At 39.4% G+C, this 18154-nt stretch overlaps 1 protein-coding gene across 7 annotated transcripts in view; it reads right to left on the reverse strand.

Annotated features, from left to right (window-relative positions):
* Positions 1–18154, reverse strand: part of DGKI (diacylglycerol kinase iota) — a 178614-nt gene that overhangs the window by 133104 nt on the left and 27356 nt on the right. For 6 of the 7 annotated variants that reach the window (XM_026867969.1, XM_026867972.1, XM_026867968.1 and 3 more), the window contains exon 2: positions 6007–6115. In XM_026867969.1, coding sequence (XP_026723770.1) covers positions 6007–6115 — 109 coding nt within the window. Of the gene's footprint in view, positions 1–6006; positions 6119–9909; positions 9921–18147; positions 18151–18154 lie in introns of all 7 variants that reach the window. The other variant, XM_026867970.1, reaches the window with a different exon arrangement.

Below are 18154 nucleotides of genomic sequence, written 5' to 3' on the forward strand. Positions count from 1 at the left end.
AAGGGTTACCATTTTTCTAAAGACCTTAAGTATCTCCATACCTCACTGTTCTTCAGGTTGTAGTCAGCATGGTTTCAAAAGCAATGCAGATAAACCTCAGTAATCTAATTTGCCATGTCAAGCAGCTATAGATATTCAGCCAAACAAATACACCAGTCAGGCCAACTTTCTAATTCAAGGGAGTTGTAACTCCCATTTTAATGGGAGGTATAGAGCTCTCCTCCACTCCTGCCATACTGGTGTTCTGCAAAAAATTATGTAAGACAGATCTCTAAAATAAGCCATTAAGAAATTTTTCCCATTGTTAACACTCCAGCTAGAGATGATGTCTCTTTTTACAAATATACATTCAGGTCAAATTTAGGATTAGTGTAAAATTAGTGCTCAATCTAAACTTAAACACATTTGTAAGCAAAAATTACTAGCTTTAGACCTTTTCTTTATATGGTCACTATCGAGCAGAAACAAGTTTGTTTGGATGTCTTTTTCCCAAATGTCTTTCTCTCATGTTTGGGTTATGTTTTACCCTCACTCTGAAATTCCAGAGTTTGTAATGCTATTTCGCAGCAATACTAATGTACCAAATGTTTTTTGTTGATATATATTCTCAGTTTTAACTCCATTTTAGCACATTTTAATTTAGGAATATTCTTCATGTAGAAGTAATCTTTTCTTTAATTATTACAAATGTAATAAATGGACATAAACCAAAACAGAACATCACAGAGATATCATACTACATCAGAAAACTTGAGGATATGTAGGCTCCAACTTTCAGAACTATTTTCAGGTGTTCAACTTTGAGGTCTAGGTTCACCACACTCTAGCTTTTTCTGCCATTCTCCTTTCCCCCCATCATGTTTTCCAACATCCCTGCATCTGTTACCTGTCTCTGCTGACCTTCTGAGATTCTTGTTACCATCAGCTGTATGCTGAAGCAGAATAACAACGTTTGTCTTCATGGAGAAATGTCCAGATGCTATATTCTAAGATGATGATTCCCTATGTTCTCATGAGCCATTATTTTGTCTGACAGCCACTTAACTTCAGTCCTTTTGGCATCAACGGGAAAAACTACCTATTTTCAGAAAAGGACCTTCTGTAATACCACTACAACCTCTATGCTGCTGAAAAAAACATAGACATGGCCAACATTTTGAGATATGACAGACTATTTTTTTTTTAGATCTCTCTGGAAAGAGCATTAGTTCTCAAATCCTGATGAAAAAGAAACAGCAAAGCTGCACTACTGATTCTGAACACATTGCTTCAAGTGTCACCTGCGCACAAAATTTCAGCAATTTAAGTATGCATGGATCTTGCACTCATCACTAGTTAAATAAGTGGAACTAATGCTCCCAGCACCTCTACATGGTTTTTTGTGGCTAACTGGATACACATTCCCCAGGGTTCTCCTTTCTCATGTGAGTATCTGATAACATACATCTCTCTTCAACTGAATACTCAGTTCCCAATTACAAAACTTAGTTTTGCATACACTCTAATAGAAGGGAAATATCCTTCAGTGTAAAAATTAGTATAGTTTTTAGGAATTAACAATACAGAAGCCAAACCATTCACATGGAAAATAGATTTAGCTAGATTAACGAGGGAAATGTTTCATCATATGTAGAACATGTATTAACATGCTTGTTAATTATCTAAAGTGTAGTATATCACTAGGCACTTACACTTATTGTCCATGAAAGTAAGTGGACAGCACTACTGCCTAATGCCAAGACACAGAATACAATGCAACAGACTCACTGAAAGTCACATTCACCAACTATAAATACCTCGCTGATAACAGGCCACCTCACTGACTATTTATCTAGTCCATACTCCATCAGTTTATCTACAAGGATGTTACAGGAGATAGTGTCATAAGCCTTGCAAAAGTCAAAATAACAGCCGTTGCTCTCCCCTCCTCTATCAAGCCAATCATTTAATTACAGAAGCCTGTCAGGCTGGTCAGGCATGATGCCCTCTCCATAAATCCATGCTAACTACTCTCAATCACTTTATAAATATTTTTGGAAATGGTTTCCAGAAGAATTTGTTCCATCACCTTCCCAGGAATGAAGGTGAGGCTGATCAATCTGTAGTTCCCTGGATGTTCCTCCTTGTCCTTTTTGAAGACAGGACTGACATTTGCTTTGTTGTAGTCCTCAGGAATCTCCTCTGATCATCATGACCTTTCAAAAACAACAACAGACTGTTCTTGCAGTGATATCAGCCAGCTCCCTCAGCACTTTTGCTGAGTCCCATGGACTTCTGTATGTTCAGTCTAAGTGTTCCATAATCTGATCATCCTCTACAAAGGTAAGTCTTCCTTGCTTCAGCCATTGGTATCAGGGGCCTAGGATTCCTGAAGACAGGTCTTACCAGTAAAAACGGAAGTAAAACAAGCACTAAGCACATTGGTTTTTCCATATCCTTTGTCACCACATCCCCTGCCCCATTCACACATGGCCTAACATTTTTCCTAGTGTGCCTACTGCTGCTGACATGCCTACAGAAACTACTCTTGTTGCCCTTCATGCTCCTGTTAGATTCAACTCCAGATGAGGTCTGGCTTTCCTTACCCCGTCCATGTGCAATCGGGTAGTGCCTTCTACAATCCTTCTGGCTGGCCTGACTTTCCTTCCACATATTGCCAAATGCCAGTTTTTAACTTCTGTCAAATACATAGCATTATATTCTTGTTAGGATCTATAAGATTTTTTTTTTTCTTTAATACATATAATTTATGGTATAAAGTTATAGTATTTCTCCTCTGAAAAATATTCAGCTTGCACCCAGAGAACTCTGTGCATTCACAAAACACAAAGCATGGATGAATCTCATGTTTTTTTCATTGAACTCCAGGAATGGAAGCTGAATGTCTTCAAATGCCTCTTATGGGACATAACTAGGGTTCTAAGTCCTGTGGTCATGGGCCATAAACGCCTGCTAAGAAGGCAAGAAATGGGTAGCAATAGACAAATGCATTACAGACACACAAAATGAGACATTTTTGGCCAGTGGGAAGCTCACCACAGTAATAACTTAGTGGCTGTCAAGATTTTTGTAGGCACCAAAGAAAGCAAGAGCAAGAAGGCAGTACTTAAAAGGAAATTACAGAATGACTTTGCACAAAAGCTTATGATTATTTTTCTTTGGGAGCAAATGGCAGTATGCAAATACACAAAGACCTAGATCCCCAGTGGTACACAGGCACTGTATGAGGTAGCTCAGTCTGTACTTAAATCTGGGCTAGAATTGCTTACTTTATCATTTATCCTATGAAAGTGATGCCTAAAATGGGTGAGTGTGGGAGAAGGGGCTATGCATAAACATATCACAAGAAGCATTTAAGGTGGTTCATTTTTGAAAGGCATATTCTACATTCCACTCTGGCTATAACATCACCTACTCCAGAGAATATATTCTGTATGGCCCTGCTGTGAAAAGAGAGCATTAAATTAGACATCAAAGCTACAAGCTAACTTGAATTAGGTGTAGCAAATATGATGAAACTGGGCATTTATGTTAGAGAAAAGAAACCCCAGGGATGATAGATAGTAGCAACAACAATAATAAAGCAATAGTGTTTCTTATGTAAAAGGTCTTAAGAGACATCAGAATCACCACCTCCATTTTACAGCTAGAGAGGCTGATGTACTGAGAAGCAAAACAACTCATCTGAGTTCACTCACGAGGTAAGTGGCAGAGCAGGGAATGGAAACCCCACTCTGAATCAGAGTCCTGTTCACAAGAACATCTGATAATGGCAAATAACCTGCAAGAAGTTACCAAAAATTGAGACCATAGCCAGGGAATTCTTTCCAGTTTTTACTGTGAAGACAACAGGGAGGAAACATTTTCTACTGCAAAGTCAAATGACAACTTATGTTCATGCCACTTCAACTTTGGAAAGCTCTCCCATCATGGGTCCTTGGAGAATCATCCTCAAAAATACTGAAGAGTAGGATGATATAGATGGAGATGGAACATGCACTGATTACTGCTGCCTTCCAGTGATTAAATAGAAAGACATCCTCTGTCTGGCTCCAACACATCTTAACCCAAATATCTTTTCACTCTACCAAATACAACTCTCGAGTTAAACATCAGTACTTTAAAATTAACTTTTTTCTTTATTGACATCACTAGCCATTATAAACTTTAGTCCATTTCATCACCTTCACAGCTCCAAACCACCTCCCTGTTATCTCCTTTACATATCTCAGATTTGAGATATGCCTCTTTCCACACATTCACCAGTTACTACACCTGGTCAGTACAGGCTCCTCCCAGCTGTAGATGTCTTCCATTGACTAATCCTGCCCCTTTCCCCACATGTCATGGGGCTGCCTCCCTTCTCCAGTCAAAGTGTGAAGCAGCAACCCTAATCTGGGAGGCTGGGACAGCTGACAAATTGAACTGATCAAAAATCTAAACCATAAACCAGGAAGTGTCAAAATATGCACACACCCCCTAATAATTAAAACCCACGATATTTAATCAATATTCACCAACTTACATCAAGTCCTGCAGTATTCAGGTACTGGGATCATGTGAGGAACCACCTGGTAAAATGAGTAGCAGACAACTGACTATGAATTAAATTGTGGCTGTTGGTCTTGGGGTTTCATTTTTTTCTTGGGGGCTTTGTTGCTGTTGTTGTTTCCTCAGTAAAATTTTGAAAGGTGTTTGTGTTAGCCAGTGTCTAACCCTTCACATATGTGCCTTATCCTTCAGATTTCTACTAAACAGCACTGATGATTCAAAGCAGGCACATGTTTTAATACTCTACTGAAGAAAAAGATCAAGGTATTCTCCAAAGCTCTTCCAAAAGTATTCTATGCAAGCTTTCAAATGCATTTTAACACTGTGTTACACTGCTGTAGAACATCATAGTGAACCTAATCCCTCTTCCTGCAGCACAGCCTGTAAAATTTCATCCACTTAAAGTTTAAGTGCAACAGCTGGGGTTGAACCAGAGCACACCATCTATAAAACCTTTCAGTCTTGATATAGAGAACAGAGATAAACATAACATTTTTTGATGGCTATGGTTTATCTTCACCTAAAAGCCACCCAGGTGCCTGGTGCCTTGATACTGCTATATACCGACTTCTAGCCAAGATCTACTGTATGATTTGCTTTAAATGGGATGTCTGTGACACCTGCTGACTTAAGGCTCACCTTCTTAGCACATACCAGTGCATACCCACATGGAAGGTGCATAGAAATGGTTCAAAGCTGTGTCAGGGAAGGTTCAGACTTGACATTAGGAGATATTTCTCTACCAAGTGGTCAAACACCAGAACAGGCTTCCTAGAGACATGATTGATGCCTCCTGCCTGCCAATGTTTAAGAGGTATTTGGACAATGCCCTTAACATGCTTTAACCTTTGGGTCAGCCCTGAACTGGTCAGGCAGTTGGACAAAATTATCATTGTAGGTCCCTTCCAACTGAAATATTCTATTCTAGACAGTCCTAAACTGTCCCCTTCTGAACTAGCCTAGAAACATAAAAGAAGCAAGATGAGAGGGATGGAAGCATACGCTCTCTGTGTCTATAAAGCCACCTTAGGCCCAGAAGAAATATAGCCATATCTACAAAGTATCATGATCAAAGATTTCCACTACCTACTCTACAGACTCAGCCAACCCAACATGGGTCCTCAGCCTTAAGATTTTGGGCCATCAGGCAGAGGTAGAGAACCCTGCTGTGCTAAAATCAGATCACCTTTGGATTGCAGACCTTGTCAAGAAGGCAGTGAGCAAAGGTAGTCAAGCAGTCCCAGGCTGAAAAATCTTAACAGCTCTGTCCTGTGCCTCTCAAGTTTCCACAGGTTTTCATGTCTCTGCCTTGTGCTTCATTTCATAATAAAAGCATGTCCCTAATGACCAGCACTCATTCCAATAGCAGCACAACGTCTTATGTTGACTTAAGGATGGAGAGAGCACTATCCAGAGATACTGCTCAAATTAACTGCCAAAAAACCAAACACCTACAGTCCACTCTAAGGCCGCCCGTGGTTCCTTCACAGGTCCATTGGAGACTGCGATGTTGAGGGAGTGCACCGGAGCCAAGTGCTGAAGGCCTGACCTGGAGATTGCTTTCCTGCAAATTGAAAAGAAAAGAACAAGTAAATGGAGTGTATATCCAACATAATTACCCAATATAATTATCCACCCCACCCTTCCCCAGAAATCAGAAGAGGCCGTACAGCATCTAATTTCAGCTTGGGTGAAATGGTGCTTGAATGCCATCTCCTGCTACGGCAGTTTAGGAAAAGAATTAAGTAATCCGATCACTGAAAATTACTGTTAAATAAAGATCAGTTACTCATCTGGCACTAAGCTGAAATATCAAATCCAGTGGACTACATATGGTTCTGTTTGCCAGTTTCAGTGAAGCCCTTGCTCAGTATACCTATTCCTTACATACCAGCTGAACCCGTGGAATCAATGTATGCATAATTCCAAACAGACTTTATTGGAGGAATGAAATATGAGTTTATACAAAGAATGCAACATCTGTTGCTTTTACTTAGTTTATAGGCTGGGAAGTCATCCGTTCAGCATCCAAATACATGAAACAAGACATGGGGACACCACTTAAGTCAGGATGAGGAGTCATACACTGCTACATTTTTTATCATATCAGCATCCCTTGAGGTATTACAGCTTCTTTCCACTTATATTTCAATTCTAAGTTTTTGGTCCAAAATCATTCCTATAGCACTTGAGGCATAGATATGGTCTCCTTCAAAAGTCACAGATAGTGACCAGAAACCCTCTGAGAGCTCCACAAGAACTGAGGGAGTATCCACTACCTGCTTCCCTAGAGGCACCCAGCCCTGCCGGTTCAGCCTCAAATAGGGAACCGTCAGGTGGAAGCTCAGTACGCTGCTGATAGAAAGATCAGCTGCACGTAGACAGCAGATTGCATAAAGCTTCATAACATTATTGATTTGTGTGTTTTAGCATGTGATGGCGGTGGCCAAAACTATCTCACAGCTTCAGCTGCAATGATTCAGAAAAGGACAAAAACATCTCAAGGAGAGGTCTCCTTTTGTAAGTTGAATATACTCAACCCCCACAAAGTGAAATGACAGTGTTTGTGTAAAGTGCATTTCTGTGATACCACTCCCACAGTGCAACAGCTATTTATAGCATCTCCTAATCTTATCACTGTCCCAAGGCAATAAAGGTCAATTGAGCCACTGATGACAATCCAGGTCAGCCATACATTAAATAAATCTTTTCATTGTCCTGAAAATACACAGTGGAATATATATCCACAGTAAAAGAGCTTGGAAGCCTCACTGCTCACAGTGCACATCTGGAAAAATCGAGTAGGCTGAATCAGAATCTCTTAAATTTCCTTTCCTGTGGGTAGAATAAACCACTCTGAACATTAACTTCAGCCTCTGATCACCCAGTGAGCTCTTTCCACTTAACAACATGAGCAAGACACTGACATAAAGGGGTTTTTCAAAAATATTTTGCATTTGACAAAAACCTATTAGAGGGAAGGACACTAAAGAAAAGACTTTTACTACCTGGCAATGTATCAGGAGAGAACAATTCAATCAGAAAGATTTTATGCCATATGTCAATACAATATAAAATAAATATCTTCTCAATGACCAGATTAAGGCCTTAAAGAAATAAATCACAAGAAACTACAAATTATTTTAAAATATATTTTTCCACAAAACTGTCCAAGACTTAGTAGTCTCCTTCCATGCAATTATGGGTATCTATCTAGTTATTATTACTTCCTAAACACACAAATGCATTCTTGTGTCTATTCATGGTTTATAACATGGTAATTTGTTTTGGTGGAAATGGGACAGTATCACATTTTCCACGCTGCATCACTGACAGTGATAACCAAACCTACTTAGTCCTGTCCTCATAACAGAAGGTAGCACCCACTATCGTAGTACTCAAGCAAAGGTGGCTGAATAATAAAGTGTTGGCAACTAATTATTATCTGATGAAAAATGCCAACATTTTCAGCCAACACTGCTTACAGCCTATGACCTGTCAAGCAATAAAACCTGTAAAGTTGCATGCTTCCACTAAGCAAATTTACTAAAGCAAAAATCTGTGATGAATATTCCTAGGAACAAATTTATATGACCAGTCTGAGGACAAGGCTTCCAGCTGGAAGGCAAATTCAGCAGACTTAAAAGGTAAATATGCCTAATCAACAGCTACAGATATCTCAGCATCAAGCCTTGGATACTATTTCAAGTCAGATTTAGAGATGTGCAAGCCCCCTGCAGCAGAACCTAAGACTTGGCACACATTCCTTTAAAAGTGAGGAGAGGCTGATAAGCCTTTTGGGGGAGGCTTGGCACAGTTTTGTGCCAACAGCCTGCCCTTCCTCTGCAGCCAAGCTGGATTTATGGCTTTGTCTGAGAAGCACACAAAACAGAGGCATGACAATAATGTCTTTTTTTTTTTTTTTTTTCCCCCCGCCCCAGGTTTGTTTTAACATAAAAGCCTTAAAATGATCTCAGGATTGCAAATTTCCATGAACCAGACAGAAGTGACCCTTAGGCCCAGGGGCAAGCTAAAAATGCCTACTTCTACACAGCTTATCAGAACTTTGTCTCAGAACAGAGAGAGACACAGTGTCAAAACACACTCCATGAACTGCAGAAGCCTCTCTCATTAAAAAAAAAAAAAAAAAAAAAAAAAAAAAAAAAAAAAAAAAAAAGACTAAAGAGCAAACACATGGCCTTCTAATTGTAAGGCAGAAAAGAGAGGGGGAAATGGGGCAAAAGGAAGGTAGCATAAATGTGATAACCAAACAGATACTGAGTGTCCAGGTGATCATATCTCATATTCCTTTAACTGACAGATTACACCACCTGGCACTTTTGCAGCAGCAAGGTAACACAACTGGCTTTTAGTTATCTTTCCCAGCAATTTCATCTTCACCGTCCTGAGCGCATGAATGAAAACACAGGTTCGACAGACAGTCTTCCACAAAGAAGAAAAAGTAAGCACTGTTCCCCTGATAAAAGAGACAAAATAGTGAATCTGTGCTTCATTATATATTCCATTCTTCAGACTATGAAGTCCACAACTTTGTTAAAATAGGCATACCAGCCAGCTTGCTGATGTAGCAACCAACAGCAAGGAAATGTGACATGATAAGTAATGAGCTGTATTTTGAGAGTTACTTTTTCATATTGAGTAATCAGTAATTTGTAGTAGATGTTATTATCAGCTTAGCTAACACCACCACTGTGAACAAGAATGGGCATATATACACATGTATGTCATTAAATATCCAACAAAGAAAAGTATCTGATACTAATTCCATACTTGATACCATTAAGAAAAATTTTTTTAACAGAGCTGTTGACCATATCGGAAACCAAAAAGCAATCAGACATTCAAGCTATTCAAGTATAGTAACCGATTTCTTTAAAAAAGCATTACATTTTAATTTTGCGGAAAAGTCAGGCGAGACTCAACCTACTTATTAGATCAAAGCATACATATTTGATTAGGGGGGATTTGAGTTTATAACCCAGGCTTTGGCTTTACTGAGCCTTTTTTCCACCTAAGGCATATAAAAATTCTCCAATGAGTTGTTTAGACTGAATAGTTATGCCTGAATCCGCAAAGACAACAAAAGACAATTAGTAGCATGCAGCTCATTTAAGTGTTAGAAAAATCTATTTGGAAAAGAGAGACTTAGTGCTGCACACGGCTAACAGATTTGAGTGTCATTTTAGCTGTCACTGGTGTTGGCATTGCTGCCTTTGAGGCTGGGGTTATTACCCTCCTTTTCACAGGACATAAGTTACCACTGGGGTAGACTCTCGGCTGTAAGGTTGAGAGATCATCAAAACACAGAGACTGACTGACTTCCACAGATCCTATGGCTAGGACATCTGCTAGGAGGGAGATTTTTAGGAGTCTTTTCTTAAAGTTAGCATAATTATTTACCAAGGACAGTCATTAGTATAAGTGTTTAAATTACAATAACTCTGCTTTTCTTTAAATATTCACTGTAGAAGAACAGCTTTGCCAGTCACAACTTGAAGATCCCTGTACAAGGCCAGACAGTACCTGCACACCATGGGAACAATTTGTATGCACCCGAGTTTGTTTGAAGGTGGTTTTCCCTCCTGCAATTTGGTGCTTATGAAAGTCATGAACAAAATATACTGGCTAAACTCGGGCATTATTTAAGTTTTCCACACACATCTCTGCTGACGGCAGCGTGCTCCTGCAACCTGATGTTCCCAGCTTTCCTTCCGGGCATGTTATGTCCTCCTTTTGAGCTGACCACGGGACACCAACTATTTCGCCACAACATTAAGATTCCCAAGCATTTTGTATTCGATATAAAAGGAGCCAACTTCAGTCGAATCAAATAATCTGTCTGGTCCAGTATCGCGTTTCTGACAACAGCCAGGAGCAGGTGTTTAGAGAAGCACTGGCACAAATTGGGTGATCCTTCCCCTGACATACTCCAGTCCCAGCTTCCAGTAATCAGTAGTTTAAGGGCTTCCTGAGCTGGAGGCTGCTTCCAGACCTTTGTGCGTAATAGCCTGTAATGGCTCTTTACTCTAGGAATGTGTTGGTCCTTCCCTGAACCCATTTATACCCTTGGTCTCCACAGCAGCCTATATAATGAGTGCCACAATTTAATTATGGGCCGTGTAAAGTACTTCCTTCTGTCTGTTTTAAAAATTTTGCCAGATAATTCAATTAGTGTACCATATTGTGAGGAACAGCGAGTAATCACTTGCCTCTCTACACCTTCTGTGATTTTATGAATCTATTCCTATACCCCTTCATTCACCCTTCCCACTCCCCCAAGGCTTTTTTTAAGGTTTAAGGCTTCTGCTGATACTGAAAATGTTCTTTGTCAGTGTTTTCTAGGTTGGTTTTGGTTTTTTTTTTTGAGATGGGATTGCCAGAACTAGAACAAATATTCAAGATCCAGCTGCACCAGAGGTTTTATCAATCATGTCATCGTATTTTCTGCATTGTTCTCTTTTACCCTCCCTCATTCTGAGCCCTTTACTTGACTTTTTGTCACTGAGAGTACTGAATTAATCATTTCATAGGAGTACTTGTAATTATCCTAAGATCCCTTCTCAGACTGCTAAATGGTAATATAAAGTCCAACTTCTAATCTTTTTTCCCCCCATGTGCTTTAATTTTGCCTTCATCAGTCTCACATTTCAACAGTAATTTGCTGCAGAGTCATTCAGCACAATAAGATCCCTCTGCAAATTTTCTGCAATCAGCCTGGGCCCACCCTGATTAATTATGCAGACCAACAGCAAGCTCTACTCCCTCACACTTCGCTCTGTGAGCAGCACTGTTCCCACCACAGATCCCTGGTGGTCCCCATCAGTAAGCTCGTAGGTAAACTGAAAACCGCTACCCCATTGACAGCTCCATTTTAACTGTTGTTTAACCATGTGGGCACCATCCCTTTTAGCCCTAGTTTCTGTACCAAAAGTTTTTATCCTGCCTCATTGGGAAGCTTTCTGGTAGCCTGTGTGCACATCCCTCAGCCAGACTGCCCTAGTTCATGGGCCTTGTGCCTCTGTCAGCAATTTCTGTGAGATTCACAAGTCCTGGCTTCCTTAGGAAAAGCTGTGCCAGCTCTCCTCTGGCACATCACTTTCAGCTGTGCATTTACTAATCCTGCATTTTAGCAGCAGCTCTACCGGTTTCTCTGATTAAAACCTGCTGCTGGGTTACCCCATCACCACTCTGTGAGCCCCTGTGTGACCACCCCACTCCATTAGGACTGAAGCTGGTTTAAGGGAACTATTATAAAGCCTTCTCACCGTAATTTTTTAGTTTAATTCTACCAGAATGGTTAGCAAAATCAAATCCTAGTGATTTGTTATTGGTTCTTTTGCCAATGTGGTCTTTAGCCTTTTAGATTAACCTTCACGTTTTCCTCAGGTTCATCAACACAAACAGCTGGTCAGCCTGGGACACTCTCAGACACTCTACACAGTGAACACTGATGCAAGAAATTCAGTTAACACTAAAAGAAATAGACTTTTCAAAACTCATCATGAAACACTTGCTTAGGCATCTGTCACTGCCTGCTGTTGAGGGAACCAGGGTACGGAAAAGCAAAGATTTGGGTAGCTTCCCAGCCACCCAACATTAACATCTCCAAGACCCCAACAAATCCTTTCTCCTCTCTCAACCCCTTACCATACAGACCAATTTGATTAAAGCTGCATGGAAACTGGTACATCTCCATTAAACACTGCAGCTCTGACCAGCTTTGCCTTCAGCCTCAAGCCCAGCCCTCTCGTACCTAATGTGCAGCTCATGTTCAGTAGAGACCAACCTGAAGACAATGAAACAACTTTCCACTAACAATCTTACCAAGCACTTCAGACAGTAACCCCAGAGCTGCAAGGTAACCTCAGCACATCAAGTCCCTGAGTTCTGGGAGATCCAAATGCTCTTATCACATCAAATACCATATTCAGCTTTGTACTGAGTCACCTAGCCTCTCTGTCACCCTCTCCTTAAGTAACAAATCCAGTAGACACAAGTAATACACAGGACTCCTATGAAAGGAAATAACAGGCAAAGGAAAAGGAGCATAAGACTTTCTCAAAGTTCAATCACAATAACAGTGGAATAGCCTCTACCACATGATGTTGTCTTTGCTGAGTCAACACTGCAGTTCATAGCCATTTCTGTGTTCTCCACATGAAGGAATAATTCTTTAAAAAGAAGTCCTTTGGTATTCTTGACCCTCAAACTCTAGGTACAAGAGTGACAGGCTACTTCTCCTATCCCAAAAGGACAAAACAGATTGAACAGGTTTGTGTCTTGAGAGGCATTCACAAGTTGTATTATGAATATCTGTTTGCAGTTTCTTAAATGCAGACATGCAAATCATCGCTGTCCTGCAGGTATACTTGAGGTTGGGTTAGTGTCAAAAAACAGCCCATGTCGGAGTAGTCCAAATGCCAGTCAAAGCTCTCTAGTATATTAATTTTTCTATTCTCTGCTTAATTTTACCAGTAGCCATATTAAGCACCAGGTTACACCTTCTAGGAAGTAAATGATGGATTCAATTAGATCCAGAACTGTGCAAAATTACTCATCCCTTAAATCTTACCCTACATCAAGATTTTATCTTCTCAGGAGTTAGAAAAATCATACACTTGTGTCAATTCCTACTAAGGGGACCAATATCTTGCCCTAGATCTGTAAATCACTTTGGAGTCTATACTGCATCAAAATCAGTGTGACTTTGTTCCTGCATGCCTTCATTGGCCAGGCCCTGGGTTCAGCAAATTTCCCTGGAAATTCCATAACAATCCTCAGCTGCAATGTGGCAACTGAAAATGCCTTAGATCCAAGAGCTGGATAATTAATCAGATCGTTAATTATAAGAAAAAGTCAAAAGTCATGTGGAGTTCTCTCCAAGCTCCTGTCAGAGCTCAGTTTTATACCTATCACTGGGCATCATCCATACCTTGGTGTTCCTTCTGCTCACTTAAGGTTTTTTTGCCTTTATTCTCTAGATTTCTTTCCAAATAGAATAAAACATCAAGGGTATTTATGGTAGAAGGTAATTAAATTTTAGGACCAACAGGGTCCCTCCCAATCGTTTGTTTAAATATCTTATTTCTGAAAAGATATGTACAAATGTGGCAATAACTCTTACCACAAAAATGGACAGACCTTGGAGAACTCCTGCCAGTAACAGAAATGTCAGCATTAATTTGTGTGAGGAAGAAAGGAAAAAAGTGATACAGTCAGTGATGAAATAAAGACAAAGAGTATCCTTTATCCCTGTAGTTCACCAAGAAAGAGACTAACAAAGGCCCCTAGGAAAGCAGGGAAAAAATACAAATGCTTTCTGGAACTGAATTATTTTGCTTTATTTTTGCTGCAGTCAAAACCAATTTCTTTTAGGAGAAGGTTTGGGTTTTTTTTTAGCCTTTAGCTTTAGAAACCATGAATGCCAGGTCTGGAAAAGACCTTCTATGTCATGAAATCTAGTCTTCTCTGTTTTAGGAAAACATCATATGTTTGAATTCATAAAGTTAAAGACCCATCTCAAATATAGCTGAGCCTTTCCATTTCTCTTATTCCTACTGAGAAGCTATGCCAGATTTCCACTCTTCTCATGATTAAAATCCTTTTCTGTAATTTCAGTCCAATATATATCTCCCTGCACAATCTTCCTTAAATTCCTATTATTAGAATTTTGATAGTTTGTCCAAAGAGCTAAAGTTGAACCAAAACCCGATGATTTTTATATGATCCTTCTACAGAATAGAAGGCACTTGAAAGTCTTGATCTAGAAAAACTTTAAACCCTTGGGTCAAAACCCTTTGAGTGGGGTGATGTAGGACAGAGATGTGCATAGGGAGTTGGAAACTCACATTTCAAATATTATAGAATCAATGGAGTAACTGAGATGATAAAATTTAAACACTGTCTTTCCAAGTAAACAATGAGAAATGCTCTAGGGAGCTCTGAGCATAAATAATTTCCAGCTGCATCACAGTCTGGACATCAGCATTACAGAAGATTGGTATGTTTCTACTATTTCAGAAACCAAAGGAAGACTGAATGGGAAATATTTTCATTACAATACATTTGATCCAGACAAAATCATAGGATATGCAGAACCCATGTTCTGTAGTTAAAATGTAGACAAAAAATGATGACAGCAAATTGGAGGGACATGACTATGGTATGATCATGCTTTTTGTTTTAGGATATACTAAAGTAATATATACTAATTTTCAAAAGGGGTGTAGATATTCTCTGTTATCACTCTGCCAACCAGAGGAAAATAAGATGATTATGGTCTTTTCTTCAGCGTACTTCTTGGTACCAAATTTGGCATCAAATATTTTTCATTTGATCTAGAAGATAGAGAAATGGAAAACAAAACAAGACAAGGATGGAGAATTAAATCCTCAGCAGTTCAAAATAACAAAGAAAAGAGTTGCGGAGTTTTTTTTTAAATTAGTCTTGGAAATGTTTTCTTGCCTCTCAGATGCTAGCATGTTGTTTTCAAAAATAACCTCATTTAAGGTAATTTCTCTATCAGACCAGAATACTCCACTGGCATAAGCTTAAATGTCATTATGACCCGAGAACTATATGGCATCACACAAACTATAAATTTAAATATTCTAACTTTATTTTCTGCAAATCAAATGTCTATCTTGCATTTTTGCAGAGGCTGTTTCAAATGTGGATTTTTTTCTGAACCTATTTCCATGTCCCTCAATCATTAAGTGTCCTTTTCTTTGTTTGTGTAGTCTTCCCTGAAAATGGAAAAAATTAACTCTTACTTTCCATTTCCATATTTTTCCCTGATTATAAGTTTCCATTTAGCAAACAAGGGTTCACAGAGGTTAAAAACAAGTCTTCCATTTCTAGTGTGCAAACAAAAATTGAAAAGGTAATAAGGATCCATACTCACTCATGAAGTGAAAATTACTTAAAGTTTTTATACTATGGATTAAAGAAAAGGAACATCATATTTGATATCAGAATAATTTTTTTTTTAGCAAGTATTGGTACAAGAATCAAATTCTTTTTCTCTCAGATGTGCAAATACCCAGAACTCAAGGAATGACTCAGAACTAAAGCAAGCTTAAAACAATCCAAAATAACAACTTTTTCTAACAAAAGATTTCAAAAACACACAGGAGACAAAAACCACACTCTCTTCTGAAAAGCAAGTTAGACTTTTGAATTCAAACCACAATTTTTTTACAGAAAGAAGAGAGTCTAGATAGTAGGGAAGAAAGTTCAGGCTTTGCCTGCACAATTCTTGTGCTGAAAAAAAAGAAGCCTACATTTACTTTTCATTAGAGTGATACTTGAGAAAGGCAGATAAAAATTTAAACTACCATTCACTAACAAAATAAATTCTATTTTCTCTCTAAGGAAGCCAGCAACTGAGAGGACAAAGCTTATTGTCCCTCGCCTTCCCTCCCCAGGACTGTATGAAACACAAAGAAACAGACACAAAAAAATTCAAGAAATGCCACCTTCTTATTCCTCACCACAAAGATTATACAGTTTGGTGGTATATACTGCTGTGCTTAGAAAATCTTGTTTTGAGCACCCGGGACAACAGGCCCCCAACTCCTCACAGCGCTGGTGGCTGCTAGGCTGGACAAGCACTACCATGCTCCAACCACCTGTGCCTTTGTCCCCTCCAAACCATTGCTGGCTGAATTCCATCTCCTCTGGCACGGTTTGCATGTACCAGACCAAGTCCCAAGAGAGCAAGCACGTGTCCACAATCTCCAATCCCTGTTTGAAACAATCTGAAAGAGTTCAGAAGACGGTAGAGAAAAAGAATGTATTGCAGGTTGCAAGATGTATTGCAGATGAAGAAAATAGAAAGCAAGTGACAATTCCCCAGCAAGCCTGTGTAGCAACCTGTTCCTTCAGGACCCCATCCAAAGCTCAAATTTCATTACTTTTAACAAGTTTTAGGACCAAAGACTGGAGGCTTAGGGATAAATTTTCAGACCTTTACACAAGTCAAAAAATTAAGGAAGGAATGAGGAATCTAGGTAGAAAATATAAATCATAATAAATCACCACCTTCCCTTCTCCCCATCACCAACAACTGTCTGGCAATTCAAAATCAAGGAAAAAAAAAAAAAGAAGTACATCTGATGTGACAATATTCCCCCTTCCATCAATGCACAGAAAGCAGATAACTTAAGAAACAGCTTCAAATAAACTTCCAGAACTGGAGGAGGAACAGAGCAGGGCTTGAGTCAGAGGAACTAACCTCAGAATACCCAGTGTGTTTATAAAACATGAATTCATACTCATTTATCCCTGAATAAAACATGAGTTGTCTACCAAAAATACTTATGTTCAAAGCTTATTCTTGATAATCAACTTTGGAGTTACGTAGAACCATTCAAAAAAATCAGTCTCTGTCCTGAACCTTAACATTTCTGCATGAAGGAGTCTTTCACATCAGATTAAGACGATAACACTGCTTGTGTCATGCAACGTTACAAATCTCACTGGAACCGTGCTGAGGGCCTGCTGCCTTTAGCACGCAGCAGCCACTAAAATGATGCTGCAGGGTGGGTCCAAGGCACTCAGTCAGGATGGAGATTATTGCACTCCCTCCCGACCTCAGGGGACAGCTATCACAGGGTCATGCCTAGGTCTGGGTCTTGGAATAAGAAAGCTTTCAGGGGGATGCCAAGGCAGAAAGTGCCGGTGGTACATCAGCCAGAGCAGTGATTTTTGTGGCTGAGAAGAAAGTGGAGATCTTCAGCACTCATTAGCAGCCCTGCTGGATCTAATTAAAGAGAGGTGTAATTGGAGGGTGTTTTTTTTCTTTTGGAACTAATTTCTAAAATGCTCATTTTTGTCATGATCTGCCCTTTAAACAGTTTCTTTTTTGTTTCATCTAAATTGTGAAAAATATACATATGGGGTTTTTCCTCCTCCCTGTTGACTCACCAGTTGTATACAAGCAGGCTAAAAAAAACACATAATACAAAGCACTGTCAAATGCACATAACAAGCAAACAGCAGGAAGGAAGATTAATTTTTTTCTCTAATCTCTTTTTGACTACAGTAATACTGGGTGCAGATTCTGTAGTGCCTATACAGCTTCAGAAAAATACATGGTTAAGTTGCTGGTGCTCCTTCAAGGTCAGATAAATCCTCAGACACCATGACCTGACAGCATCCTTCCCACTTCAGCCTACCTAGAGCTGGAAGAGTTCTGGACATGTCACACTACTTGGACAGTATTTTAATCCAAAAGAGATTTTGAGAGTACAAAGGGGACTTGTAATGCCATGTTCTTAGCTCTTGTGTTGGTGTATTATTTCTTTGCTGGAGTAATTTGGAGAGAAATACTAAATTGAAATGGAGTCACTGAACAAGACCACTATGGGATCGAAGGAAAATATTATCTGTTTATGTACTGGTTTTATTATGAAAGAATAAGACCAGCTTCTGAGGCTTCTTTCTATCAGTGAGCATTAAGATGAGAAGACAACAGACAGCATGTGAGATTAAAAGCCTTTACCACAAAATTACCAGAGCAAAAGGTATCAACTGTACAAACATCCTGCCCTCTTTTACCCTGGAGCATCTCACCTTCTGC

The sequence above is a fragment of the Athene cunicularia genome, assembly GCF_003259725.1.
Source record: "Athene cunicularia isolate RWA chromosome 1 unlocalized genomic scaffold, athCun1 chr1_part2, whole genome shotgun sequence".
NCBI lineage: Eukaryota > Metazoa > Chordata > Aves > Strigiformes > Strigidae > Athene > Athene cunicularia.